This window comes from Emys orbicularis, chromosome 18 (assembly GCF_028017835.1).
Source record: "Emys orbicularis isolate rEmyOrb1 chromosome 18, rEmyOrb1.hap1, whole genome shotgun sequence".
NCBI lineage: Eukaryota > Metazoa > Chordata > Testudines > Emydidae > Emys > Emys orbicularis.
This window is the reverse complement of record NC_088700.1, coordinates 12067701-12094325: the sequence shown is the minus strand read 5'-3', so window position 1 is coordinate 12094325 and position 26625 is coordinate 12067701. Positions and strand designations below refer to the sequence as shown.

The following is a 26625-nucleotide window of genomic DNA, read 5'->3' as shown; positions in this document are numbered from 1 at the left end:
GGGACAGCCCTCCCATGAGGTTAGGCTTAATTCACATCTGTAAAGGGCTCTGCATTCCTCTGAGGATGTGCCCTGTCAGATTGCCAAGGGCTACTATTATAATAATAAATCTTAGGAATATTGCCAAGAAAACTGCACATAAAGATCCACTTGACTTGCCTCAGAGGAGAGGGTCAGAGCTTTCAGGCTTGGAAGCAACCTTTTCTCCCCCTGGAATCTCTAAATAAAGCAGGTTCACTGGAGGGCAGTGGAGACGTGCCAGCGAACAAATTAAGAACTTTGGTGATTATTCTTCACCGTCCCTCGGGTACGTTGCTGGGTTGCAGGGAAGGCAGGAGGTGGAATGTCTATTTAAAACTAACCTTTTCCTAAAGCGGCTAATTCTAATGTCTCAATGTGTGCATATGCATCCAGGCTGCCACTGGAGACTGTGACTAAGGGGACAGCTAATGAGCCAGTTTTTTGCCTGGATTTTACAGAGGTATATATATATAATTTGCCAGGCGCATGAATGAATGGTTTGCTTCTCCCCAGTGTTACACACTTTCCCTCTTTCCCTCCTTTTGGAGCTGGGGTCCTCTCCCCAATCTGAGCTATAGGTGTTTGGGAGGCAGGGGTGCGGGGGGGGGGGGAGGAATGGGAGGAGCCTAACATTGGAAGCCGTAAAGTCGAACATTGTCTCTGTAAGATCTGCACGACTCTCTGGGTCTTTCTGCCCGAATGTCTGAGCAAATCTAAGCAAAGGACTCCCTGGTGCCGGCTCGGGAAGGGGAAACCAAAACTCGACATTCAAGACAGGCGTGGGCTACACTACGGACCTAACCGGTGGGAGAGCTTCTCCCGCTGACATAGCTCCCGCCTCTTGGGGAGGTGGATTACTTACGCCGATGGGTGACGCTCTCTCCCGTCGGCGTAGGTAGCATCTTCACTAATCACTACTGCAGCACAGCTGCACCGCTACAGCACTGTCAGTGTAGACAAGCCCTGAGTCTCGTCTCTCCATCAGCACTCCCTGGCCTGCTGTCCCCCGGAACTGGGGAGGAGGGTACCGCTTCTGGCACTCCTCCACCAGCAGAAAGCAGCCGCTTAGCTGGCGTCCCAAAGCTTCTCTGGGCACAGGGGAATCCCCAGAGAGGGCAGGACCGGCATAGCTCGTTCTGTGCCACCCCCGCCTGGCAGCTGCCCCGACAAAAAAGATGTCGTCAGGGGAAGGGGGGCATGGCTGGAATGCTGCCCTGCCCAGATCATCTCCAGCTGCCGGAACAGCCCCTAGGGGACTAGCATCCCTCCTGCTGCTCTCACTTGTGCTCAGGCTCGAACCAGCTCCCAGCCGGCCATAGGGAGGGCATGAAGGCCTTGAATCCAGCGCTGAGTGGGGGAGTGCTCACACCTGTGGGTCTCACCCCAGCATTTTGTAGCCTCAGCGCTGAAGACGTCCTGGGCTTGCACGCCGCTCCCATGCTAAAGTCTTTCCCGCCGGTGGCTCCGAGTCGCCGGGAGCTGTGGAACATAGGGGTTGCTGCACTGCATGGACCTTTGTCCCTGAGCCAGGGCCAGTGCTCTGCTTCAGAGGATGGGGAAGTGTCTCCCCCACTCCCCCGGCCGAGGGCGCTGTGCTGCGCCTAGTGGAAAATTCCTCCCCAAGCTCTCTGGCTATCAGTTCAGGCTGACCCAGGAGACTCGATGGCAGGACTTCACTAACTCCAATAACTATAAATGGTATTAGTCATGAAATCGACCAGGCCCTTCTCCTCTGCCTCCTCCTTCCTTTGTTCTAAATCCACCCACAGCGCTTTCACTGCGTAGCCAGACGTAGCTTTCCGGGAGGTCTGGAGGTTCCGTTCTTACATCCTCCCTGTTGGGGGATGGGGCTGCGGCTGGTGTGACCCCAAGCTGGGCTTGGCTACGCAGGGGAGTGCTGGGCCCTCCCAGCTGGGACCCCTGGCAGCAGAGTCCCAATGCACGGCGCCTGTTTGCAACCCGCTCAGCCTCCGCATGGTGCCCCAGGCGTTGCTGAATGGCATCATCAGGGCCTTAACGGAAGCATTGCTGTGGGGAGGGAGAGACGTTCTTCTCCTACAGGCACATTCTCCTGCCATCCCATCTGCCACCCCAAATGGGAAGCCCCAGAAATGCCACTGCTTCCCCTTTATCCTCCTTGCAAACCAGTCAGGGATTTTTTTTTTTTTTTTTTATCTTCGATGAGTCAAAGCTGCAGCAATGTGAAAACCTGTAACTGGCACTTCAGCTTCCCACCTCCCCACCCCCTTCTTCTCCCTCCACCCCCCTCCCCACGCGAGCTATTCAGTGCCTGACAGATCTGGGTGGCTCTGTTGCATAACGCTCATGTAATCCCTGAGCTGCTTCTCGGCTTATTCCCCTTCTTCCCCCCCTTCTCTCTGCAAAAAGTTTGCATCTGCACTTGTCACCAAAGTGTCTCTTGTATGGCCTGGTGGCTGCATTCCCTGGGCGTACCCCCCCCCCCCCGATCGGGGTTAAGAGCTGTAGGTTTGTGGTTGCCACCTGTGCTAGGCGGATTGATCCGTGCACGCCAGTATCTGCTCACTAAAATGGCCCCCCGTGGACAGGGCCAGCTCTAGGCACCAGCCCACCAAGGTTGTGCTTGGGGCAGCACCTGGAGGGGGGCGGCGCGGCGCTCCAGCTCCGGGGAGAGCGGGGCCGCGACTGGGCTCGCCGCCCTCCCCGCGGCGCTCCGGCCGCCGGGGAGAGCGGAGCCCCGGCCGGGCTCGCCGCCCTCCCCCCGGCGCTCCGGCTGCCGGGGAGAGCGGAGCCCCAGCCGGGCTCGCCGCCCTCCTCCCGGCGCTCTGGACGCCGGGGAGAGCGGAGCCCCGGCCGGGTTCTCTGCCCTCCTCCCGGCGCTCTGGACGCCGGGGAGAGCGGAGCCCCGGCCGGGCGCTCCGGCCGCCAGTGGAGCCGCGGCAGGCTCGGCGCCCTCCCCCCGGCGCTCCGGCCGGGGCTGGGCTCGGCGCTCTCCCCTGCCGCAGGGGGGGGGGGGTGTGGCCGGAGGCTTTTTTGCGTGTGGCGGCAAAAAAGCCAGAGCCGGCCCTGCCCGTGGAGGAGAGGGGTTTGTAGAAGATAACAGCGCAGACCAGCTGGCTTAGGCTCTGTTTACACTGCAGTCCGGAGGTGGAATTGCAGCACATGTAGGCATACCTGAGCTAGCTTGGATCAAGCCAGCTTGCTATAAATAGCAGCATGGCCCGAGCAGCCCGCGTGGCGGCATATCTGAGGACGGTCCTGCCCAGGCCCCGGGTGATGCACTCAGGTGGCTCGCCCGTGCTGCCGCAGCTACACCATTGTCGGGTACGTCTACATGTCCTGCGCTTGCACCTCCCACTCGCAGTGCGGACAGACCCCTAGAAGCAGTGCGGTCTAGTGGGCTGTGTCTGCGGCAGGATGTTTTTGCTGAAATCACCCTTGCAGTTCAGGGACATCGCTGGGCCAAGCTCTGCCCTCGGATGCACATCACGTGTCACCCCTAGTATCTCAGTCAAGGGGGTTGCAGGAGTTGATCTAAGAGCTGAGTGTGATCCGTGGCAAACAGGTGCAGGACAGCTGCTGCTGTTGCAGACTCTGTTATGGTCTCTCGGGTACCACCCTCCCCTTACGCTACCCCCAGGAAACATGCTCCCATTGAAGTGGGTGTGTGGGGGGGGGGGGTGGGGGGGGACGTGGTGTAGGTGACATCTTTCCTTCCAGCCTAGAACCCTGCAGTGCTGGGCCGCTCCACCTTTCCATGGGATTCATGCAGGCCTGTCCTCTGCTAGCATTATCAAGTGTGCTCCCCTTCCCTGAGCAGCTCAGCTATCTTAACCAGGCAGGATTCAGTCCTCAACCCAATCTGCAAGGTGGTGGCTGGGCTCCTCTCCAGCCTGCCTCCCCCGGCTCCACCTCTGTCAGTTCCTGCCAGCCGTTCCAGCTGGTTTGGCAGAATGTTTGCTGCTCCATGCTCGTATCTGTTCTTTCCCCTGGGTCCAGCTCTGAGGTGCTTCTCCCTAGGCTGCTGGCTCCAGCGATCAGGGACCCTGCTCTTCTAGGACACGTTAGCCAGATGGCACATCGTTCCTTCCGGCTGTTGGTTGTTCTCTGCAGCTGCCGGTCACCGAGTGCTTGGCCCGTGTGGAATGCTGGAGTTCAGAGAGGGACATCAAAGCGGGGGAGGAGAGTTTTGCAGTTAAAGCACGGGGCTGGGAGTCAAGAGATCTGGGATCAATTCCAGACTCTGCTACTGACTCAGCACGCAGCCCCAGGGCAAGTCACTTCACCTCTCCATGCCGCCGTTTCCCCCTCACTGGAATGGAGAGCACAAGGGCCATGTGAGACTCAGTGCATTCGTTTGTCAAGCACTGTGGGTGAAAGGAACTAGACTAGAGGAGGGCATTGTTGTGCTGTTCCTCCCAAACACCTTCTCCAAGATGACGCCCTCAGACCCACCGTCCAGACTCACAGGCTGCAGCTCTGCTTCTGTCAGCCGGCCAGCGGCTTTGCTCCTCAAAGGTCTCAAACCTGCAGAGCTCCAGGAGCCTGTATTCCCCTGCTCTCTCCTCTTTGGCAGGCGAAGCTTCCAAAGCAGCCAGGAGACAGGAGTGAAGAGGGATATCCTCTTTGGAAGGTTTGCAAGCCAGGATCTTCCCCGGTTTTACGGGTGCCATGTGCAGTGCGGATGACATGGGAAATCACCAGTCAGCCCCCCCGTAATCGTGAGACTGGCTTAAAAATCAGGAGATTTGATGAAAATAATCCATTTTATTTGCCTTCTGATTTTGCTTTTGGTTGGAAGCACTTTCCAAGGTTTTCTCTGCAAACATGAGGGCTGGACGTTTCCTTATTTAGAAAAGGAAAGCTGAGATTCTCATGCATGTACATGAGCCCCGGTGCTGGGGATTTCAGCAAACCACACGAACCTCGGGCAGGACACGGTAACCACAAAACCCCAAATTCCCGGGCTCCTTGAAGCCAGTCAGAAGCTTGCTCTTCCAGTAGTACTCCAGTGCTGAATGCTGAGCTCGCAAGACCGGACTCTGGGGTTCTGTTCCTTGCTCTGTGACTCTGGGCAAGTTACTTAACCTATCTGTGCCTCAGTTTACCTGTCTGTAAAATAGACATACCTCCCTGCCTCGTAGGGATGTGTTGCGTCTCTCTGAGGCAAGGCATTATATAGGTACCAGGTAGTATTGTTTATTACTATGGTTTCACTGTAGCATGTGTTTTCAGAGCAGTGGGTTGGAAAATGACTGCGAGGTTCCAGCTAATTGAGATTTCCTCCTCGGCATCTGTGCAGTGATTCTTTTGGGAGCTTTCATTTGATCTGGTTACACGGAGCGGCACTTGCTGGTGTGTTGATGAGCCATTAGGAGGAGTTGGGCATCATGTGAACACTTTGAAGCAGCAGAGGTAAATAAGAACTCAGCCCTTACATCACGCTTTCCATCCGCAGCCCTCAACGTGATGGGCAAGAGGGGGGCGAGGATCCTTAGCCCATTTTACAGATGAGCAATGGAGACCCAGAGGGCCAGAAGTGCTCAGCATCCAGCAGCTCCCCCTGGGGCTGTTCTGAAAGGAACTGAGCACTTCTAAGAAGCTGGAGAGTGATGGGAAGTGACTTCCCTCAGATCCCACGGGAAGTCTGTGGTGGAGCCCGAAACAGATCCCAGGACTCCCGAGTCCTAGTTCTGTGTCCCACCCCTGCACTTCTCTTCCCACTGCTCGGCATTTTTAAAGCACAGCATTTTAAAGGTTTAACCCTGTTGGGCAAGGCAGTACTGCCAGCCCTGAGCATTCAAAAACCACAAGGTTGACTTGAAAACTCATGAGAGTTTAATAAAAAATAATAAAGTAGGCATCCTTTTGATGGGCCTTTTGGAGCCTGTAGGCATTATGTTTTCAAGCTGTTCCCTGCCAGAAGGAGGAATGGGAACTTTGTTTTTAAAATGAAAGCCAAGAGTCTCACATAATCACCTGACTCCAGGAGCTGGGGCTTGAAGGTAAACAGCAGATATGAAGGGATTCCCAATGAAATCATGAGAGTGGGCAACACTGGAAGAGAGGAAGTATGGCTCAGTCATTAGGGCCCTAGCCTAGCAATTGGAAGATCTGGGTTTTATTCCCTGCTCTGCTACAGACTTCCTGTGTGACCGTGGGCAAGTCACTTAGCTTCAGCTACCCATCTGTACAGTGGGGATAATAGCACTGCCCTGCCTTTTGGGGGTGCTGTGAGGATAAATACATTAGGGTAGTGAAGTTTTTTGAGACTTACTGCTGAAAAGCACTTCGCAAGAGCTCGGTGTTGAAGCATCTTCCTCTTCAAGGGATAGTTTTTGCTTACGCAGCTGCCACCAGGCACACGGTTCCAAATGACAGCACTCACTCCTGGCCGAGCAGTGCTGAACTCCTGGGGCCAGATACCCAAAAGAGCACAGCACGCTGGGTGCTGAGTACTGTTGACACGGGTCCCAATTGCAGGTGCTGAGCATTGAAAATCTGGCTCCTCATGTGGACTGCATGGGGCTCTGTGAGCCAGGAACTCCTGAGTTCTAATCCCAACTTGAACACAGGCTTCTCTCTGACTTTGGGCAAGTCACGTCCCTGCTCTGTGCCTCAGTTTCCCCACCTGTAAAATGGGGATAATGGTTATCCACCTGCTGGACTAATGTCTATAGCAGGGGTCTGCAATCTTTCAGAAGTGGTGTGCCGAGTCTTCATTTATTCACTCCAATTTAAGGTTTCGCATGCCAGTAATACATTTTAACGTTTTTAGAAGGTCTCTTTCTAGAAGTCTATAATATATAACTAAACTATTGTTGTATGTAAAGTAAATAAGGTTTCAAAATGTTTAGAAGCTTCATTTAAAATTAAATTAAAACGCAGAGCCCCCCGGACTGGTGGCCAGGACCCGGCCAGTGTGAGTGCCACTGAAAATCAGCTCATGTGCTGCCTTCAACACACGTGCCATAGGTTGCCTACCCCTGGTCTATAGAGTGCTTTGAAGACTCAAAACATTCTACAGATGCTATTATCACTTGCCACATGCTCCCTGAGATAGCCGTGTGTCATTTGGCTCACGTGCACTAAATCAGTTCTTCACCCTATACTTTGTACAGTTTTGAATATGCAGTTGATAAATTTACCTATGCAAAGTGGACATGCCAGTTGGTGGTCACTTTTCACTGATTCTGTTTTTAAAGGCTTATATCCCCCCCAAAACCCGTTGTTGTGGGACCTGCTCTGTAACTTGAGTGCCTGGTAACCGGGGAGGCTACTGAAATGCTGATTTTTGTGCTGCCGCCTGCTGCGCTCTCTGCAGCAATCCCACAAGTCAGTCCATTGGCTTTCTGCAGCAGCTGGAAAGTCCCTGCAGCAGACCAACTGCCATATTTCCAATGGCCTTGTAACTAAACCACTGGCCACTTGAAGTGGACAGTTTTGTGCCAGGCCAAGCTGAAGTTGTGCTGGCCATTCCGCCCAAGGGGTTATTTTCCTTCACAGGGGCCTGCTCGTGTGTCTTTGTCTCTCACTAGCTTGATGCACCTGCTTGATTAGCAGCAGATGATGGTCTCAGCCCTAGAGTACAGAGGCTGGCTGTGTGGTGGGCATTAGCTGTGAGCTATTGAGGCAGCGTTTCTGACTCAGTTCTGGATCCTGTACCAGAACGTAATACAGGGGTTCCCAACCTTTCTCATAGTGTGAGGCACCTTTTAATAGAGAGCGTCTCCTAGGACCCTCCTTTCCTATGTGTTGTTGTGGGCCGCCTTCCCTCCCACTTAGGATCACAGCGTACGCCTGGGTCCATTACAGCAGTCGCTTCCATGGAGAAGTAACATAAGGAACATCATGTATTTTTAGCTCCTTTTCATGTGGTTTTGCAGCTGGAAATGAGGAGGAGGAGCCAATATCACATGACCAGCCAGCTGTTCCCCAGCCCACTAGCAAGGGCTCTCTGGATCACAGTTTGGGCACCTTGGCATTAATGCTTTACAGCAGAACTGAGATGCGTTGGCAGGTCTGCTGGGGACCCGGACTTGGAATAGCAAGGCTGTTGCAGGTCAGGCTTGGGGTGTGTTGGCAGACTTGGGGGGGGGGGGGTGGAAGCTTGATCAGCACTTGCAAAAATCATTCCCATCTCCTCTGATGTGTGTGGGTGTCTCTCTTTCATGAGCCGTGAAATTCACTGGCCAGCATGCCAGAAGAAGTGAGAGCGAATGCAGTGCAATGGAGGCAGCAAATGTATGCACTGATATGATGCATATTCACACACATGCTAACACACCTCCGCACTGGCCCGCCCCAGCAGAAAAAAAGAAACCAGGGAGGGCAAGGCCTGATGGAGTTGGTGTGGGGGGAAATCACTGCCAAGACTCTGATCGAAAGCCTCAGCACTGAGGAAAATGCGCGGTAAGTATGAGCTGCTTGAAAAGATCATGGAAAGCCTCAGCGCCATTTTAGCAGGCTGCAGCCACCCCCTGTGTTTCCTGGCTGCCCCCGAGGTTACTGTTATCTTTCCCCTCCATTGGCTGTGTGGACCCAGACGTGGCAGAAGGATTCCAAGTGGTGTAACTGGAGCTGGATTGTATGTCTAGTGGTGGTTGGTAGCATTAGCTGGTCTTTTGTTAATCCACAGGCGGCCCTCCCTGCCTGTCAGCTGCCTTCTCAACCAATTTACATCCTTGGCCAAACCTTTTCCGCTTTCCCCTGAGGCCCCCTGTCCTTTCTGCTAACAATCCAGAGCTTTGCAAATGCCGCAACTTCTCTCCCTGTTTCCACAGGGCCTGGACAGGTGGAATCCAGGCATCAGCATCATTACAAATCCTGACATTTTTGGACCCGCCCCAAAATGGGTTGCTTGGAGTTTGGTGCTAGAAGTGGGTGAAAGGTCAGGGGAGGCAGCCAGGTCAAGAGGAAAGAGCTCCTAAAATCTGACATACAGTTGAATCCTGGCCCTGCCCCTGACTCCCTGGATCCACTGGGCAAGTCACTGGGGGGAGGTTCAAAGGAGCCTTGGAGTTAGGGCTCCCATCTTCAAAAACATTTGGGCACCTAATTCCCTTTGAAACTTACTGGGAGCCGGGCATATAACTCCTGTCGGCACTTTTGATAACCCCAGACTTGGCCTCTCTGTGCCTGTTTCCCTGTCAGTGGAAGACAGGGCCGGCTCCAGGCACCAGCCTACCAAGCATGTGCTTGGGGCGGCACCTGGAGGGGGGCGGCGCTCACCCGGGGAGAGCGGAGCCGCAGCGGGCTCGCCGCCCTCCCCCGGCGCTCCGGCCGGTCGGGGAGAGCGGGGCCGCGGCCGGACTCTCCGACCTCCTCCCGGTGCTCCGGCCGGTCGGGGAGAGCGGGGCCCCGGCCGGGCTCGCCGCCCTCCTCCTGGCGCTCCGGCCGGCCAGGGAGAGCGGGCCCGCGGCCGGGCTCGCCGCCCTCCTCCCGGCGCTCCAGCCGGTTGGGGAGAGCGGGGCCCCGGCGGGGCTCGCCGCCCTCCCCGCGGCGCTCCCCGGCGGGGGGCAGCGGGAGGCTTTTTTGCCTGGGGCGGCAAAAAAGCCAGAGCCGGCCCTGGTGGAAGAGGATAATTGATTCTCATCTTCCTTGCTAGGGAGCTACGACAAATGATGGGTTAACGGTCAGGACCTGACTCAGCAAAGCACTTAAACACGTGCTGAACTTCCGGCCAATGTCGCTGAAGTCGAGGGCATGTAAGCAGGTGGTGGAAGTTGAGCACATGGTTAAAGTGTTCTGTGGAACTAGGTCTCTGTTCTTAGACTGTGTTGCGCGCCAAGTATTTTAATAGTAATTCGTAATAATGACTTATTAACAGATCTGGGCTGATTCACAAGTCACTAAGGAGAAGAGAGTCCACCTTCCTGTTCCTGAACCTGCCCCCTGGGCTGGGCAAAATGTTTGCAACCAACTTCGAAGCCCTTGAAACATGAGGCTTTCACATCTCATTAGGACTTCACACAATCTGTCCAATTTAATGAGCGCCCCCGTCAGCCTCTACCTCACCCCTCCCAACGCCCGCCCACACCTCCTCGGTCTGGCAGGGCGGATGCACCCTAATAATAGTGATTCCTAGCTCTGAAACACCACGTGTCATCAGTAGAGCTCAGAGTGCCTTACAAAGGAGGGCAGGATCATTATCCCCATTGAATAGGGGAGAAACTGAGGCACAGAGAGGGGAAGTGACTTGCCCAAGGTCACCCAGCAGGCCAGTGGAACAGCTGGGAATAGACGCCAGATCGCCTGCTCCCCAGACCAGTACTCTATCCACTAGCCAACATTGCCTCCCATCTGTGGTGCAGCAGTGTCCCCTGGTGCATTACTGGTGGGCAGGATTGAGAAATGGCTCCTCCCACTCACCTACCCAGGGGGGGGGGGCAAGGAATGCAGCAGCTGCAGGGAGGCTGATCTCCCTCTCTGGGCCGAGGGGCAGTTAGGCTGGCGTGGTGCGTCTCTGCAGAGTTATATCCCAGCAGACATCTCCCAGAGCTGACCGTACCCCCTCACGGCCCATGGTGTGCGTGTAGGAGGGGAGAAGGGTGCTGTCTCCTCCCATCTTCGACTGCTCGGGCAGGCTGACTTCACAGCGCAGGGGGGATCGATGACAGAGTCAGCGTCTGTGTTCCTGCATCCACACCCTTGTCCTGAAGGAATTTTGGGTCTCTCCTCCCCCCCCACTTCTACGTTTTCCGTGGGATTGTTAAGTATCAATGAATCAGCTAGTCTGATTTTTCACCTTGCTTCCGACACCTTCCACAGGCCCTTTCATGTGCGTTTCCTTCTCACCCTGGGTTTCTCATGGCTGGGGGAGACAGGATGGAGGGTTTTAACGTTCCAGGCCAAAGATACCCATGTCTCCCACACAGACCTGACCCCCCTCTCCCCTTGTGGTCCTGGGTGCTCCATTCTTCTGCAGGTCCTGCAAAGTTCCTTCCAACTGCAAAGGGACAATAGAGGCTGCTCTCTGCAGCCGCTGAAACCTTAGCCACTTGCCTTTGTCGGAGAGGAATTCGAGGCTGCGCTGCAGAGATGATTTCAGGGAATTGATTAAAGTGGCAAAGGCAAGCAGCATTTGGAGATGAGGTCACTGTGTTTCGCCTGCAAAGGAAGTCTATTCAAACCCATTCCCTGTAACTCCACAACCAGCAGACACTTTGATATTATTAAGCGGTTCAAACCCTGCAGCTCGCCGATGTAATCAGCTGGGTTCTTTTGGGCTCTGCTTCTTTTTTGTGTTGCCATATCTCAGGCTGTTGGCTCTTCTGAGCAGCAGGGCTGTGTTAGGAGCTTTGGATGCTCTCCCCTTGGTGATAAGAGAAATGAATGCATCTATGATGGATTAACCCTTTCCTTTGCTACGGGCTAAGCCTAAAAATGTTTGTCCCTGGTCCCGCACCTCCTTATTATGATTAATTTGTATGACGGTAGCATGTAGAGGTCCCATCTGAGATTGGGGCCCTGTTGTGCTTGGTGCTGTGCAGACACAGAGTGGGAAACACTTTCTGCCTCAATGAGCTTCCAATCACAGAGGGGGAAACTGAGGCACAGGGAGAGGAAGAGGAAGTGACTTGTCCAAGGTCATCCAGCAGGTCTGGAACCCAGGTCTCCTGAGTCCCAGGCCCTGCCCACAGGGCCACACTGCTTCTCCCACCTGAGGGCAGGCAGTAAACAAAGTTGCCTGCCCCCCTATCTAGGGAACTAGCTCTGTGTTGAGCAAATCTCAGAGCATATGCATGAAGGCACAGGCTCCAAGCGATCACAGCATCGACTGCTGGGGTCCACAGAGAAACACGACACCGTAGCAATGGCATCTTTTTATGGATCAGCCTCTCTGCGTCTCTTCTTCGGCTGCAGCAGCTTGCTCCTTGTTGGCCAATCTAGGCCTTGGTCCAGCCAGCGCATAGAGGAGCAGTTCCCTGGGTCTTTCGTGCGCCTTCACTGTTCTCCTTAGAGCAAGGACATGGAGCTGCAGAAACTCCTGCCAGCTCCTGACCTGCTGGGAGACACCAGGCAACAGGGCAGGTCACTTCACATTTCTGTGCCACCGTTTCCCCTCCTAGCCTGTGTCCAGCTATTTTGATGGCCAGTGCTTTGGGGCAGGGACTGTCTCTTACTCTGTGTAGGTGCGGTTCCTGCCTCAGTGGGATCTCTAGGTGCTACTGTGATAGAAATGATAATGGAGGGATGATTGGTTGGTACTAGTGTGCCTTAGCAAAGGGCAATCCAAGTGGCAAAAGCCCCAGTTAGCTCTAGGCTAACAGAAGGGTCCCATCCATTCCAGCTGATGCTAGGTGGTTAGTGATGTCTCTTGCCTCTATTTCCTTGTAAATTGCAAACCATTTTGATAGAAGACTCCCCGCACCCGGGACTCTGGGACCGTCCCTGTGGATTCTACTGTGTTACCTGCCTTTGCCAGCCGGGCGATGCTCTGGATTGCCAGACACTCCGACCTTGCTAAGCATGTTGTCTCATGTTGCTCTTGGAAATGTTGAAAACGCTGAACGGTTACATTCCTCCAGGGAATCAGAGAGTCCTGTCTAGAACTGCCTGGCTTTGAGCGTTGGCTTTAGTACACAAACCACAATGAAATTACGAGGAACGGCTTGTGTGCAGACTGCAAAAAAACAAAGGTGATGCCTAGTGCTTTGCGTCATATCCCTGGTGGGGAGCCCCTTTGGGTGTCTCTACACTGCATTATAAACCCAGGTCTGTGGGACCCGGGCTTCTGACTCAGTGTTTCCAAGCCCGTGCTTGAGCGTCCACACTGCATTTTAAACCACGGTTTACAAGTGCTGGACCTGGATCTCACAGCTGTGCTGTCACATCCATACCACAGTACCCAGAGCTTCTGACTCGGGTTTGCAGCTTGAACTGCGTCCCCACTGCGAAATGACAGGGCTTGGACCTGAGTCACAGCGGGACTTGGGCTCTGACTCATCCCCCATACAGGGTCCTAGGACCTGGGTACTGAGTGCTTGCTGACCTGAGTCAGACAGATTTGTGTGTGGATGGAAGAGGGGGTGTGTGGACTCCAACCTGAGTCAGAGCCCGGGCTTAGTGTGCAGAGTAGATACATCCTTTGTGCCCTCACATTCATCCCCAGTTACCTTGCTATTGTAAAAAATTAGTATTTGACCCTTATCTTTGATGTACTCAACAAACATTAACTAGACCCTCACAATATCCTCTGGTGCACCCAAGAGGAACTTTTGGAGGTGGGTAAACTGAGGCAAAGATAAATTGTGACCTTCCCCAAGAACACACCACAAACCAGAACTGGAACACAGGCGTGCCTGGCCATTAGTCCTGTGCCCTGACCACTTAGAACATCCTTCCTTCTCGCAGCCCATTGCGCTGAGGGCACATCTACACTACAGAGGCTGCAGCTACCTGTAACCACAAAAGGGTAGGTGTAGGTAACCCACCTTCCCAAGCGGTGGTAGCTAGGTCAGGGAGACAGGTCTTCCGTTGACCTAGCCACATCTACACCGGGATTAGGTCAGTTTAAGTACTGCACTCAGGGGTGTGAATTTTTCACCCCTCCCCGAGTAACATAGCTACGTCAACCTACATTTTAAGTGTAGACTAGGGCTGAGTCCTTTCCTCCCAGGGGAGAGGGTTGGGTTATGTTTCCATATGAATGCAAGGCAAGCCCTTCCCCAGTGGGGCAATTTGCCAGATTCCAGGTAGTGATGTATATATTTGGGAGCTGAGCCCTGACAGAACTCATTTCACTTACAGAATTGTGTGTGTGTGTGTTCAGGGATTGCTTTCAGGCACTTCTTTCTAGCATGGACAGCGGGGAAGGCCTCTAAGGCAGCCCCAGTGTAGGGCATCCCCAGTTAAATTATAATCCAGTTACACATGGATTACATCCAGTGTGGTCTGTTAACAGGAAGTGGCACCGGAGTGTATGTTGCATGCGGTGTTGGTAATGATGATGATGACTGTGCTGGTCGCATCCCAAAATCCAGAACTTAGTGATGAAATACTCTGACTGCAGACTAGAGATGCTAATAATACATTAATATTAATTCATATAATTGTTCTCATTTTATTCCCCCCCTCCCCAAATAACTAAGGAGCCTCACGTGTAGCCTTAAAATGACCAAATAGAAGAGAAATAACTGGATATTTTCCATTAATATCATCATAGGAAGAATATGAGTTAAATCCTTGTTCTTCCTAGCATGGATGAGGAAGGCTGGGTCAGTGGTTAGGGCTCTAGCATAGACTGGGGTTCAAGTCCCTGCTCCATCACAGACTGCCTGTGTGACCTTGGGTGAGTCGCTCAGCCTCCCGGTGCCTCAGTTTCCCATCTGTAGCATGGGGATAATAGCACTGCCCTACTGCCCGGGCGTGTCGTGAGGATAAATACGTTAAAGATGGGGAGGTGCTCAGATACTGTGGTGATTGGAGCTAGATAAGTATCATAGATCAGGTCTAGTTCAAATGCTCCTGCTGCGAAGGCCCTGAGGTGCTGAGTGAACGAAGTGCTGTGGGAGTGGAGGCCACTCAGCAGCGTGGGGGAAGATTGCAGGGTTATGATGTGCAGACAAATGTGGCAGAGGGATCTTGCTAACCACTCAGGAGGTCTAGAGGCTAGCATGGCTATTGCACGGGAGGAAAAAGGGCTTGGAAGGAAGAAATCTTAAGGGTTTGGATGTGCAAAAGGCCTGCAGACTGTCTGCATGGGGGTGGATGGTATGAGAAGAGCCTATGCAAATCCCCAGGCTGAGAGCCCCTGGTCTCTGCAGTTTGTGCATGCACCAGGCCAGGGCATGGAGCAATCTGCAAACACATCTAATCAGCTGTGGTGTGAGGCTGTTGTGGAGGGCTCAGTTACTGTCTGCTTCAGCAGATGAGGTTGTGATGATTTAACAGGGCCATGCTCAGATGGTCTGGCTGAGTGCAGGAAGGACTGCACCTTCGGAGTTAACCCAGTCTCCTCCCGTTCTGGCCCTTCCGTCCCGTGGCAATCCTTCTTACACCAAAGAGGGCAAAGCTCTGGTGCTGGTGCCTGGGGGTCGGTGGTTTCAGAAAATGGACAGAACTTTGCTTAGCAGAGATGAGCACAGTGTAGAAGATACATGGGAGTTTGGACAGAAAGGGATCTTCCATTATTCACAAAAAATCGCCCCATTGTTTTGATGTTTCTGTATTTATGGTAATGCACACAGTGAAATCACCGTAATGCTTGAAATGACCAATGAACAGCTTGACTGCGTGTAATCAATACCTGGATTCAGGGCCAGCGCTTCCATTTAGGCGACCTAGGCGGTCGCCTAGGGCACCAGGATTTGGGGGAGCGGCATTTTGCCGCCCTCGGCGGCAATTCGGCGGTGGGGGGTCCTTCCACGCTCCGGGTCTTCGGCGGCAATTCTGCGGCGGGTCCTTCACTCGCTCCGGGACCCGCCGCCGAAGTGCCCTGAAGACCGGGAGCGTGGAAGGACCCCCCCCGCCGCAGAATTGCCGACAACGACCGGGAGTGCGGAAGGACCCCCAGTTAGGGCGCCAAAAACCCTGGCGCCGCTCCTGCCTGGATTCAAGTGAGCAGTGGCTGAGACAGGGAAGGGAGCTCCCAAATTGTAATCCCTGCCTTTACTCTGATTTGCTGTGACCTTGAGAGGGTCACGTCACCCTTGTGTGCCTCAGTTTCCCCATTGGTGGCATTTTCAGGCTGTATGGTCTTGTCATTGCAGTGGAGGAAGTTTCCAGCATCAGCATCAAGGGTTTTGATCATTATTGTTTTATACATTATTATTTGTATTACAGTATCACCAACTGAGCTCAGAGCCCCATTGTGCTAGGCTGTTCATGCGCATAGTGAGCGATATCCCTGCCCCAAAGAGCTTACAATGTAAACAGCCTAGACAGACAAAGAATGAGAGAAAGGAAGTGCTGTTATCCCTTTTTTGTGATGGGGGAACTGAGTCATCGAGTGATTAAGCAACTTGCCCAAGATCACATTGGAAGTGGCAGTGCTTGGAATCGAACCCCCATCCCATGGGACCCAGTTCAGCGCACTAAACACAAGATCAGCCTTCCTCCCAAAGATTCCCACCTTGAAATCTCTTTTAGGATTTCCCCCTGATCCCAGATTTTTCAGCAATGTCTTGTTTTTTCCTGCCCATGTCCGTGGTGACATGATGACGTTTTGAGCAGCATCCAGTTGCACTGGGACATGTTACCCTGACCTGCAGTCTCTTAGCACAGCTATTGTTTGCTGAGTGTGTCCTGCAGGCCAAAGCGAGGATGGTGGTAGCCTACAGACCCCAGCAGCAGAACTCCCCTCTCTTTGATCTTCCCGGGTGCAGACACTGGGTTTGTCTTTCTTTCCTAACTGCTGGCCATGGCCCTGAGGCCCATGTGCTGTGGGTAAAGCTGCACCTAGAGGATCTGCACGAAAGAGCATAAAAAATGAGACTTTTATATATCACATGAGCCTTTCGGAACCTCCCATCTTCCTCCTCGTATGCTCTCCGCCCTACACTCGGTTGCACGATAATTTCCCCAGGGAAGCAGTGGAAGCTGCAATGCTTGACATTTCAAACTAGACTGGACAAGATCCACTCGAAACGTTCTGCAGGAGATAATCCCACACTGGCCAGGAGACAGCTGGTTATTCTCCTGCCACAGCTCATTTCCATCCCTGACTTGTGTGATTCTGCATTTGTACTGCCTGGCGCCTGCCATTTGGCCTGAAGGCTCAACAGTCAGCAGGTGGGCTGGGTTTTTGTTTTGTTTGTGCCTGAAGGAGGTTCTCTTGGTGCTCTGGGGGTGGGTTTTCTTTGCGTTGCTCTGAGGAGCAGTGGGCAGGTATTTGTACCTACCTGTCATTGTGTTATCTGGCCCTTCTGAAGCCTCATGCAGTCTGAGGTGTTACAACCTCTCGTTAAAGCAGTGCTATTTTTACAGCAAGCCACAGTGTCCTTCTAGCTGTAGGGAAGTATGTACCTGTGTATTAAAGTCAGACGAACCTCCAGAGGGCTAGACAGGCTCCAGGTGGTGCTCTATAAATGGTGCATATTGTAACAAATCCATACTCATCTAGGATATTATGCTGTCCACGATGGATGCTTATAATCTCACCGCAACAGAAGGGACAGAGCTCAGATTCTTCTGCTCCAAAACCACAGCCTTCTGTCACTTGAACTAAAAAAGGTGCTAGCAGTATAAGGCCTCCTATGACACACAACTGAGCAGTTCTGATTCCATCCAGTAGAGGACAGTATGCACATGCACATTACCCAGTCCCCTTACAATATGCTTTCCTTTTTCATTTTGTAATTAGATTGAACTCACTCCATGCTCTGCCCCATTCTGTCTTAAGCAGAATGCAAACCCCAGTAATGTTCAAGTGGAACTTTCAAACCAAATGATATTCAGAACAGGTTTGCCCATCCCTTAGAGTTAGACCCGATCCTGCGAGCGGTCTGTGTGCTGATCCCTGGATGACACATAGAAGAGGAAAACACAGTACCTTTAACTCATGATCATCAGGGCCAGGAACCCCATTTCTGTCACCCTGCTGCAACCAGTGAAAATGTTAGACCCTGATGATGTCTTGTAAGATTCCTTTTCCCCACCCTTCCACCACTTGTCCAGGGGAGCTCGCAGGAATGGGAAGGAGGTTATTTAGGGCAATCTCTGAAATGGACAGGAGTTTACAGAGCCACGCAGGCAATGGAAAGGAAACCCAGCATGCTTCAGTGATGGCTGCAGTGTTTATCAGCGCTTCCTTTCCTGTAAATATTATTCTAATGCCGGCTGCCGCACTACCTAAATCAGAAAGAACCGCCGGCAAAACAGCAAGAACGAATAAACATTTCTGTCCTTTGTCCACGCTGCCCCTTTTGCGGGTTAAGGTGGAAGATTTATAGCTGCCTTGGTTTGTCTCCATCTGGACAGGGGAGCCTTGTGGGGCAATCATTCCAGGCCACATGGTGACAGGCAGCTTACAATGTTAACCCGTTGGAGCAGTGGACCAGGGCAGTAGCTCTGAGCTATTGAAGGCTTCAGGAGGGTGCTGCGTGGCTGTATCCAGTTCTAGTGATCGGGGGGGTGTTAATTCCGAGATCCGTTTTATCCATTTCTCCCCAGCATCTTTGCTCACTCTGTTCTCATGGTACTTTATCTACACATGGTCTAAGACACGGTGAGGCTACTAGCTAGCAAGTCCCAAAACGTTCTCCTGGCACTGCTCATTGAGTTCAGTGAAGCCAGGGTGGATTTCACCCAAAGTCTCACAAACCCCCTGTCACAGATTTGGTCAGGCGGCCCTTTGCTGGCCACCCCCAGACTGCTGTGAGAGACATCTACGTCTCTGGGTCCCTGGATTCCCCCAGTGGCTTAAGCTTCTGGGGCTTGAAATAAGTCCAGGCACTGCCCCTCTCTTGGAATCCCTAGGCAGACTCTTGGGGTGCAGCCCCATCCTGAGAACTAGAACCCGTTGCCAATCCCCTCGGGGTGCAGAGCTGACCCTCTGGTTCCCCCAGAAGTACACACCATGTCCCAGAAGGGTTCGCCGTGTAACCGTCTCGGGGGCGCACAGCCGTGGAGCATGCGACACACTCAGAGCCCAGAGCACAACACATTATTGTTCTTCTACGTAATGCACAACGCACAAGAGAGCTCAGATCATTTAGAAAACTACAAACTTTGTAACCACAACGCCCCCCACTTAGTGCACCCTGCCCTCGGCCACCCTCTGGGCTGCGGACAGCTGGCAGGGTCCCCCTGCTTCATCCAGGCCTCTGCATGTTGGGGTGCTTCTCCCGCATGGAGTCTTCTGCCCACTGCTTCTGGGACCTTCCTCTCTCTGCAGTCTGTCCCCAGTCCCCATTGCTGGGTGACTCTCTGTTTAAACCCCTGTCTGGTCACCTGGCCTCTTTTGTTCTGCGCCTGGTAAATTTCCACTGCTCCTACTTTCCCCCCTCCCTCCCGAGGGGTTAGATAAAACTGGTGTTCCAAGGATGCAGCTGCTCTCTGGCATAATATTGTGACCAAAGTACCCTCGTTTACAGCGAAGTGCCTTCTCATCGGCCTCAGTCTGGAGTGCATCTGCTGCGGGTCCTGCCAGCCATGGTGCGGCCACATACCTGTAGGCTTTCCATGGCGCGGTAATTTCATGATACAATTTCATAGTATCCACCTGAATTCACAAATGGTGCAGACAGATTCCCAGCTACCCACCCCCCTCCGTAGAGTTAGGCCTGTATTGTGAGCCGCATTTTAGAGAGGTTTGTCCGGCATCATTTCGTGAGTCTGTAGAGTCCAGGAGAGAACTCAAATGATTCTGAGAAAGTTCTGCTTCCCAGGGGCAGCCTCATGTGATGTACAAATGCCTGGGGGTCCCGGGGAACCCATCCACATGAAGGGGGCTATACGTACACAGGGGAACACAGCTCAGAGTTGGGCTCTGGACACTTTGCCTCGTGGTCACACCCAGTCTCCAAGCCTGTGTAATACATGGACCCAGGGCCAGTTTCTGCTCTCAGTCACACTGACGTACACACAGAGTTAACCCCATTGACTTTGATGGAGTGGCACTAGAAATCTGGGTGCCTAGATGACACCTGCGTGGATGCTAGGTGTTACCATTGTCCTAGGTGGTAAAATGACCTGAGCTCTGTCTACACTAGCGCGCCCGCTGCTGGAGCTGCACCAGTGGAAGAGAGCCTAATGCAAGCCATTCCCTGCCTTTCAGGGCACATCTCCCCTCCTTGGCTTGACCCAGGACAGGGGCTGCTGTTCTCAACCTGCGTAGTCCTGGCAGAATGGCCAGTGAGCATTCTAGGACCACCGTTAAAGCCACATCAAGGCTGCCCAGCTATAGACAGAGGGTTGGGAAATGCACAAATTCACGGAGCCGTGTCGTGTCTGGGGTGTTTCCTACTCCTGATCTGCTAGTCCGATGGTTACTGTTATCTATTGCACACGAGGGTATCCAGGGCGGGCCTTTTAATGTCTCTCTTATAACCTTAGCTACGGACAATTCCTGATGGGCAGAGATTGTAACCGTGCACCCGTAACGGATCCTTAACCTTGTTGTTGTTGTTAGTTTGTATTTTGGTCGCGCCGAGAGGCCCCAGCTGAGATCAGGGCCCCGTTGTGCTAGGTGCTGTACATACAGGAGCTCACAGTCTAAGCACAGGGTCTGGATCGTGTCCTAGTGCAAGGCGGATGAGCAAGGCAGTAATTATTGCCCTCTCCCCCCCTTGCACAGCCCATGTCAAAGCCCAGCCCCACCCCAGGAGCATGGGGGCGAGGCTCTCCTCACCCAGGAACAACCCAGGGTGGAGAGGGAGCAGGCAGCAGGAAGACGTATGGCTCCCCCTCTCCCTCTGCACCACGCAGTAGTGGAACACGCCCCGCTCCATAAAAAGATGGTGCAAATTATTCTTGGAGCAGGGAGCCCTGGGAAGACTATGGCCTCTCTGAGGCACAGCGCCTCCTGGTGTTCCTCTGGGGTGCCTTGCCTAGGCACCGCCCCTTCCTACGGTCTGTCTGCTAACAGCACAATCCAGCCCAGAGCACTTGTGTGCATACAGCTCGAGGAGTCTCCTGCCGGTACCCATCGGCAAGTGCCACCAGCCACAGGCAGTAGTTTCAGTTCCATTAACACCGCCATTGAGAGTAATGCCTTGCACATTCTGGAGCCAGCCCACTGGGCATCCCAGATCACCTTGGTAAGGTGGCAGTGTTCTTCATTCTGCCTTGTTACTCCTGAGGGGCGGAGCTGGGAAAACATGTTTCAGTGGTAGAGAAGCTCAGATTTTTTCCCATAGGAGCTCAGCTGAGTACATAAAAATGCAGGAGGGCCTTCTGCACTCTGCTTTCTGCTCAGTAATGCCTGGGGGGAGAGAAAGAGGGGGCGCTCCGTGGGGAGACACAACCACCCTGGTTCACTGGGAATGGAGCTGAGCAAAGTATTCCCAGGAGACGATTGATGGGACCCGTTTCCCCATCACAAATGACCCACAAGCACACTTTGATCTCAGCTTTTCCCATGAACGGATTCCAGCCTGCAGATTGCCCCTGAACCATTCAGGTATTTGCTGTCCCCAGTTCAGCTGGCCAGACGTCAGTTCTGCCCCCACATTGGTTGGCACCCAAGGCCGTGCCAGCCCCTCTGCTGCACCAGCGTTCGCACCTTTGCACAGCTATCCAGGATGTTTTCCCTTTCTGTGGGCATTCTTGCAAACCAATTTTTCCTTGCATGACTCTTTGCAGAAAGCAAATGAAAGGGACTGCATATACCATCAGTCACTGGACTGATAATTGTCACATAGATTTGTCCAGTTGTGGTTGGATCTGTAGGAGAGGAGGGAAGATATTCTGTCAAACCAGCTGCATTAACAGTACTGCTACTCAGCTGTGCCATAGCACCTCCCAGCTGTAGGGTGTAACTCACTTGCCAGACATTCCTTAAAGCCTCACACCATTCCTGCATAGTAGATATTCTCCCCCTTTTACAGATGGGGAAACTGAGGCACAGAGCATTGCCGGGACTTGCCCGAGGTGTCACAGCAAGGCAGTGGCAGAGCCCAGAATAGACACCAGATCTCCTGACTCGAGGCCCTGCGCTTGCTGGAGACCAGTAAAAAGAGAACTGAGCTGCGTCGCTCTGCTGAAGTTGTTGCAAGGACCAAAGGGGAGGGCACGTTTTGGGGAGCCCTTTCAGTCATCAGCCTCAGCCCACAAGCACCCATTGGCATTACAGGGAATCAGAACGTTTCACCTCCTGTTATAACATGGAAGAATTAGTCAATATGATGTCTTCTTAGGAGGATGAAGTCTTTCATCCTTGTTGGGAGAGTGGAGTGGTCCAGTAGCTGGGGTGTAGTGTTGTGAGTTAGCAGACCCGGGGTCTGGTCTTAGACTCTGCCAAGGACTTACTGTGATGCTCCGTGCCTCGGTTTCCCCATCTTGAAAATGTGCCTCGGTTTCCCCATCTTGAAAATGTGCCTTGGTTTCCCCATCTTGAAAACGTGCCTCAGTTTCCCATCTTTAAAAGGGGATAATGAGCCTGATCTCCTTTGTAGCGTGCCTTGAGAGGCATGGATGGAAAGCACTATTATTCAAACGTTAATCACTATGATTATTTTATGTATACACTTAAGGAATCCTCAACCAAAATGGCCTGGAGCCGCCGTTCTGAAGATACCTGGCCTTTTCATTCCACTTGCAGAGCTCCTGTTAATGTCAGTGGGAGTTCTGTGTAGAGACCGGAGGAAGTCTTTGGCCTGTTTATATTCTGGTGCGGGTACAGAGATTTAAGGTAACTTTGGTGCTGTTCTGTTAGGCTGTGACTGCATTAGAAGCGCTTCAGTGGCATGACTGTAGCTGCACTGATGTAGCACTGCGGTGTAGGGGCTTATTTCAGTGCGAGAAGAATTGTTCTGTTAACCTCGGCGTGTCTACACTGAGGCTTAGGAGTGTGAATTTTTCATAACCCTGAACAGCACAGCTGGGGCAACTTCACTTTCTTGTGTAGACCAGCTCTTAGATTGTTGCCTTGAGACTTGCGTGGTAACTGCCATTAAGTGAGATTATAGAGCAGCAGCGGATACCGGGCGTTAGCATTTCAGGGCCTAATCTGAGCAGATAGGTAATTGCATAATGTACTCCAATGACAGGGCTGTGTACATGTAGCTTTAATTACTTAAAGTGGTCCTGTAATGTGCGTATTCTGCTCGGTGAGGTCTCTGGACTAATGCATTCAGCACTTTTCATCTTGCAAAGCACTTTACAGACATTAACTTAGCTTTGCAAACCCTGCTGTGAGCCAGGAAAACGTGGCTGGAACCAGTCAGTATCAAAGCAAGGATTAGCGCTCAGGCATTGCCGGTTCCCAGCCGTACGTTCAGATCACTAGATCGGTGGGCTGCCCCCCAGCACGAAACACTAATAAAAATACTCCTTTGTCAAGCAGAAGGTTTGATCGGTGGGCTAGAGCTGCATGTAATAAGAATTAACACCTAGCTTTTGTAAGGCACTTTCTAGCTGTAGAGCTCACTGATCCATAGATTACCAATGGGGAAACTGAGGCCCAGAGCAGGCATGTGAGTTGCTAGCAGAGCCAGGAATAGACTCCAGGTCTCCTGACTCCCACACCCTGGCCACTGGACTAGACTCCCTCCTTTAGACACACGTGTCTGGAGTGGAGGTGGGCTTGTGAGCATTCTGTAGCATGCAGAGATGGAGCAGGAGACTAGTAAGATGTGAAATACATTGCCAGTGTGGTAGGATTGTAGCATCGAGGAAGGGGATTGGCCAATTGGGAACAGCTCCTCTTTGTACCCATTGTATTGTGCCGGGTGCCAAGTGCTTCCCTGGTGACGGCATGCGCAGAGGAGAATGGCAAGTGAGGTTTCTGCCAGGGCGAGCCCACCGGCTGGAAATCCTCGCAGGGGAGTATTGGAAACCTCGTCAGCCACTCCCTGCTTCTCTTTGGTTCTTCTGGCTGCTTGCTGAGTTGGTCAGCGCTGTGGAGAGTCAAGATTCAGCCTGGCGCCAGCCTCCAAGGGGCGCATGGCTGAGATACGAACGCAGCACCGGGTCTCTGCACCAGCTGCTGATACCAGATGGGCGCCTCCCACAAAACACTAGTTGTCCTGTCACTGAACCGCGCAGGCTACGGAGCTGCTCAGGAAACGCAAACCATTGGAAAGGTGCGGGGAGGATACTGGCCCTCAGGAATTTCTCCCTCTCTGGATGGGCTGTTTGTAATGGCAGAGAAAGCGCAGCCCTGGGGTAAAGGAACGGGGTTGTAAAGAGAAACAGTAGTACAGCAGCAATGGCCTCAGCTGGGGCAGTGGAGGGGAGGGTGGGTGTGATGATGTGCCCAGTCTACCAGTTACTAACTCTTCTTCCTTTCTTTCTTAGGTACAAGGGCTTCATCAAGGACTGCCCCAGCGGACAGCTGGACGCAGCTGGCTTTCAGAAGATCTATAAGCAGTTCTTTCCCTTTGGCGACCCAACAAAATTTGCAACCTTCGTTTTTAACGTCTTTGATGAAAACAAAGTAAGTCGGTGACTGGCAGCAGCTGAGCTCCCCTGGCCCTCAGTGCACACCCCTCTCACCCACCGGGAGCTGTGTGGTTTCGGATACCACGAAATGTCTTATACAGTGACACCCGCTCACTGTTCAGTCCTTGAGTGCGAAAATCTGAACGTTCGCTTCCCGGGGTAGGAAACAGGGCTGCCCAGAGGGGGGGGGCAAGTGGGGCAATTTGTCCCCACAGGGGCCCCCACGAGAATATAGTATTCTATAGTATTGCAACTTTTTTTTATGGAAGGGGCCCCCAAAATTGCTTTGCCCCAGGCCCCCTGAATCCTCTGGGCAGCTCTGGTAGGAAATTTCAAGCGGAGAAGCTTTAGCAGCAAGTCCCTGCGCTCGCTCTACTTTGTGATTCTCAAGGGGGCAGCGGATAGTCCGCGAAATGCGAAAGAGGAAAAAGGAGACATTTGGTGTTGCTAACAGAGGCCCATCGGGCGGACCGTCCCTTACCCGCTAAATCAGCCAGAAGTATCCGCGGCAGGAATTACCCAGAGCTGCAGGTTTTACGTTGCCAGCCAGATCAGGCTTTTTACAGACAAGCTGCAGCGGAAATAAATGTTTGTAATTCCCTTCTCCTTCATCTCTCGCCTCTGTCCTGGTGGCTACGACTCTCTTCCCTATTCAGAGGGCGAGCGCCTGTCCGTGCCTGGATCCTGTCAGACTCCGCAGTCACTTGGGCACCAGCAGCTCTGTTTGCACAGAGTTGCTGAGGAGACAACCCTGGAGCCCTGCTTTGCTGAGGCCAGTCAGCAGCAGCCTTTGCCAGGAGCCCTCCCTCCATTTTGCACGCAGAAGAGTTCTTGCTCCCATTCAGTAATTCTCCCATTTGTTTTTCTTCTGCAGAGAATTTCATGGGTGGGAGAGAGACCCTGTCATAGGCCCAAAGCACCTGACTCCCCCATCCCTCAGCTGCAGTTTGTTCTGCAGGCTGCCAGGACTTGTTAAAGTTGGGGTGGGGGGGAAGAGGACTCTAACTTTGTACATGTTTACCCCACCCCCTGACATCCCTCTCCTCTGGTCACGAAGGGTATGTCTCCAGTGCACCCGGAGCCCGGGTCGGCAGGACCTGGGCTTGTGGACTTGGTGTTTCCCTGCCCGCACTGGAGTGTCCCACTGCATTGTTAGCCTGGGTTTACGATGGTCAGACCCAGGTCTCACAGCCGTGGGACTACGCCAACCTTCTCATGGGTCTGCCGCTTGGGCTGCATCCACACTGCGAAAGGACAGGGCTTGGACGTGAGTCACGGCAGGACACAGGCTCTGACACTCCTTCCCCCCCGCAGGGTCCTGGGCACTTGCTGACCCGAGTCAAACTGATTTGTGTGTGGACAGAAGTGGGGCTTGGGCTCAAACCTGAGTCAGAGCCTGGCCTTAGTGCACAGTGTAGACATTCCCGAAGTTACACCGAATGTAGACTGCCTGGGCCTGTTCCCCACTGTCTTCGTTTACAGACGCGCAAAGCAGCTGTAAAACGCTCTAAGATCAGAATGGTACAAGGCAATAGCCGTTGAGTCTCTGTTACATGCCCACTGATGGCAGCGTAACTTGCACCATGTCTCCTCCGGATTTGGCCCTGGGATTGGAACTCACAGCAGAGAAGGGATCAGTGAAACTCCGCTCAGAGAAATGGAGTTGCTCCACCAGTCGGGGTACCAGGGAGCTGCTCCCCGTCCACAGAATCAGGTGCCTGACAGTGGAGTTTGGTGCCCAGCATCCTGCCCTCTCTCTTACCAGCTGATTATTCCCCAAGCACCAAGAGTAACTTGACCTGTTACTCTACTGGATCATAGCTGTGGACAGGGGTCACCTGAGCAAGATCGAGTGATGGAGCCCCACGAGCAGGAATGCAATTAACCCCGCTTGCGTCACCACCGTGAATCAGCAGCGCGGTGTCTGAATGGAACAGGCCTGTTTGGGATTCCACATGTGTTTGCATGCACGATTCATAGGCGCAGGCACACACGTGTAGCCATACAAACCTCGGCCCATGTGCTTTTGACGTGTATATCACTCCAGATCTCTCTTTCCCTTCTCAGGATGGGAGGATCGAGTTTTCGGAATTCATCCAGGCGCTGTCGGTCACTTCCCGAGGGACCCTGGATGAGAAACTGCGGTGTAAGTCCTCAGCTCAGTTTGAAACCAGGAACTGCGTCTCTCTGTCTGTCCCCCCACTTCCGCCCTTGAGCCCAGAATAGCAAGAGGCAGCCATGCAGTGAGCATCTGCCCAAGCAGGGAAGAGCTCTGGAGAGGGGTCTCACTGGGTATGTCTAACCTGCAGCCGGGAGCGAGGCTCTAGCCGGCCCACAGACTGGGGCTAGGGGAGCTCCCACTCGCAATCTAAGAATAGCTGAGTGGGCGTTGCTTGAACGCTGTGGCTCGGGCTGGAGTTGGGGCTCTCAAGCCCCGGCACCATTCTGCGGAGTCCGAGGCGGAACGTCACAGCAATGCCCACACGGCTCGTTTCCGTGCGCTAGGGCGAGCTCTACTAACACAGAGCTGGGGGGACGCTCACGTCCAGTTGCAGTGTAGACTCTGTTGCGCCAGGGCTC

General features: G+C 53.2%; 1 protein-coding gene across 2 annotated transcripts in view; it reads left to right on the top strand.

The window, feature by feature from the left end:
* The window catches only part of NCS1 (neuronal calcium sensor 1), an 88704-nt gene that overhangs the window by 59530 nt on the left and 2549 nt on the right, over window positions 1–26625 (top strand). For both annotated transcript variants that reach the window (XM_065418777.1, XM_065418776.1), the window contains exons 3-4: window positions 23902–24040; window positions 26113–26191. In XM_065418777.1, coding sequence (XP_065274849.1) covers window positions 23902–24040; window positions 26113–26191 — 218 coding nt within the window. The remainder of the gene's footprint in view (window positions 1–23901; window positions 24041–26112; window positions 26192–26625) is intronic.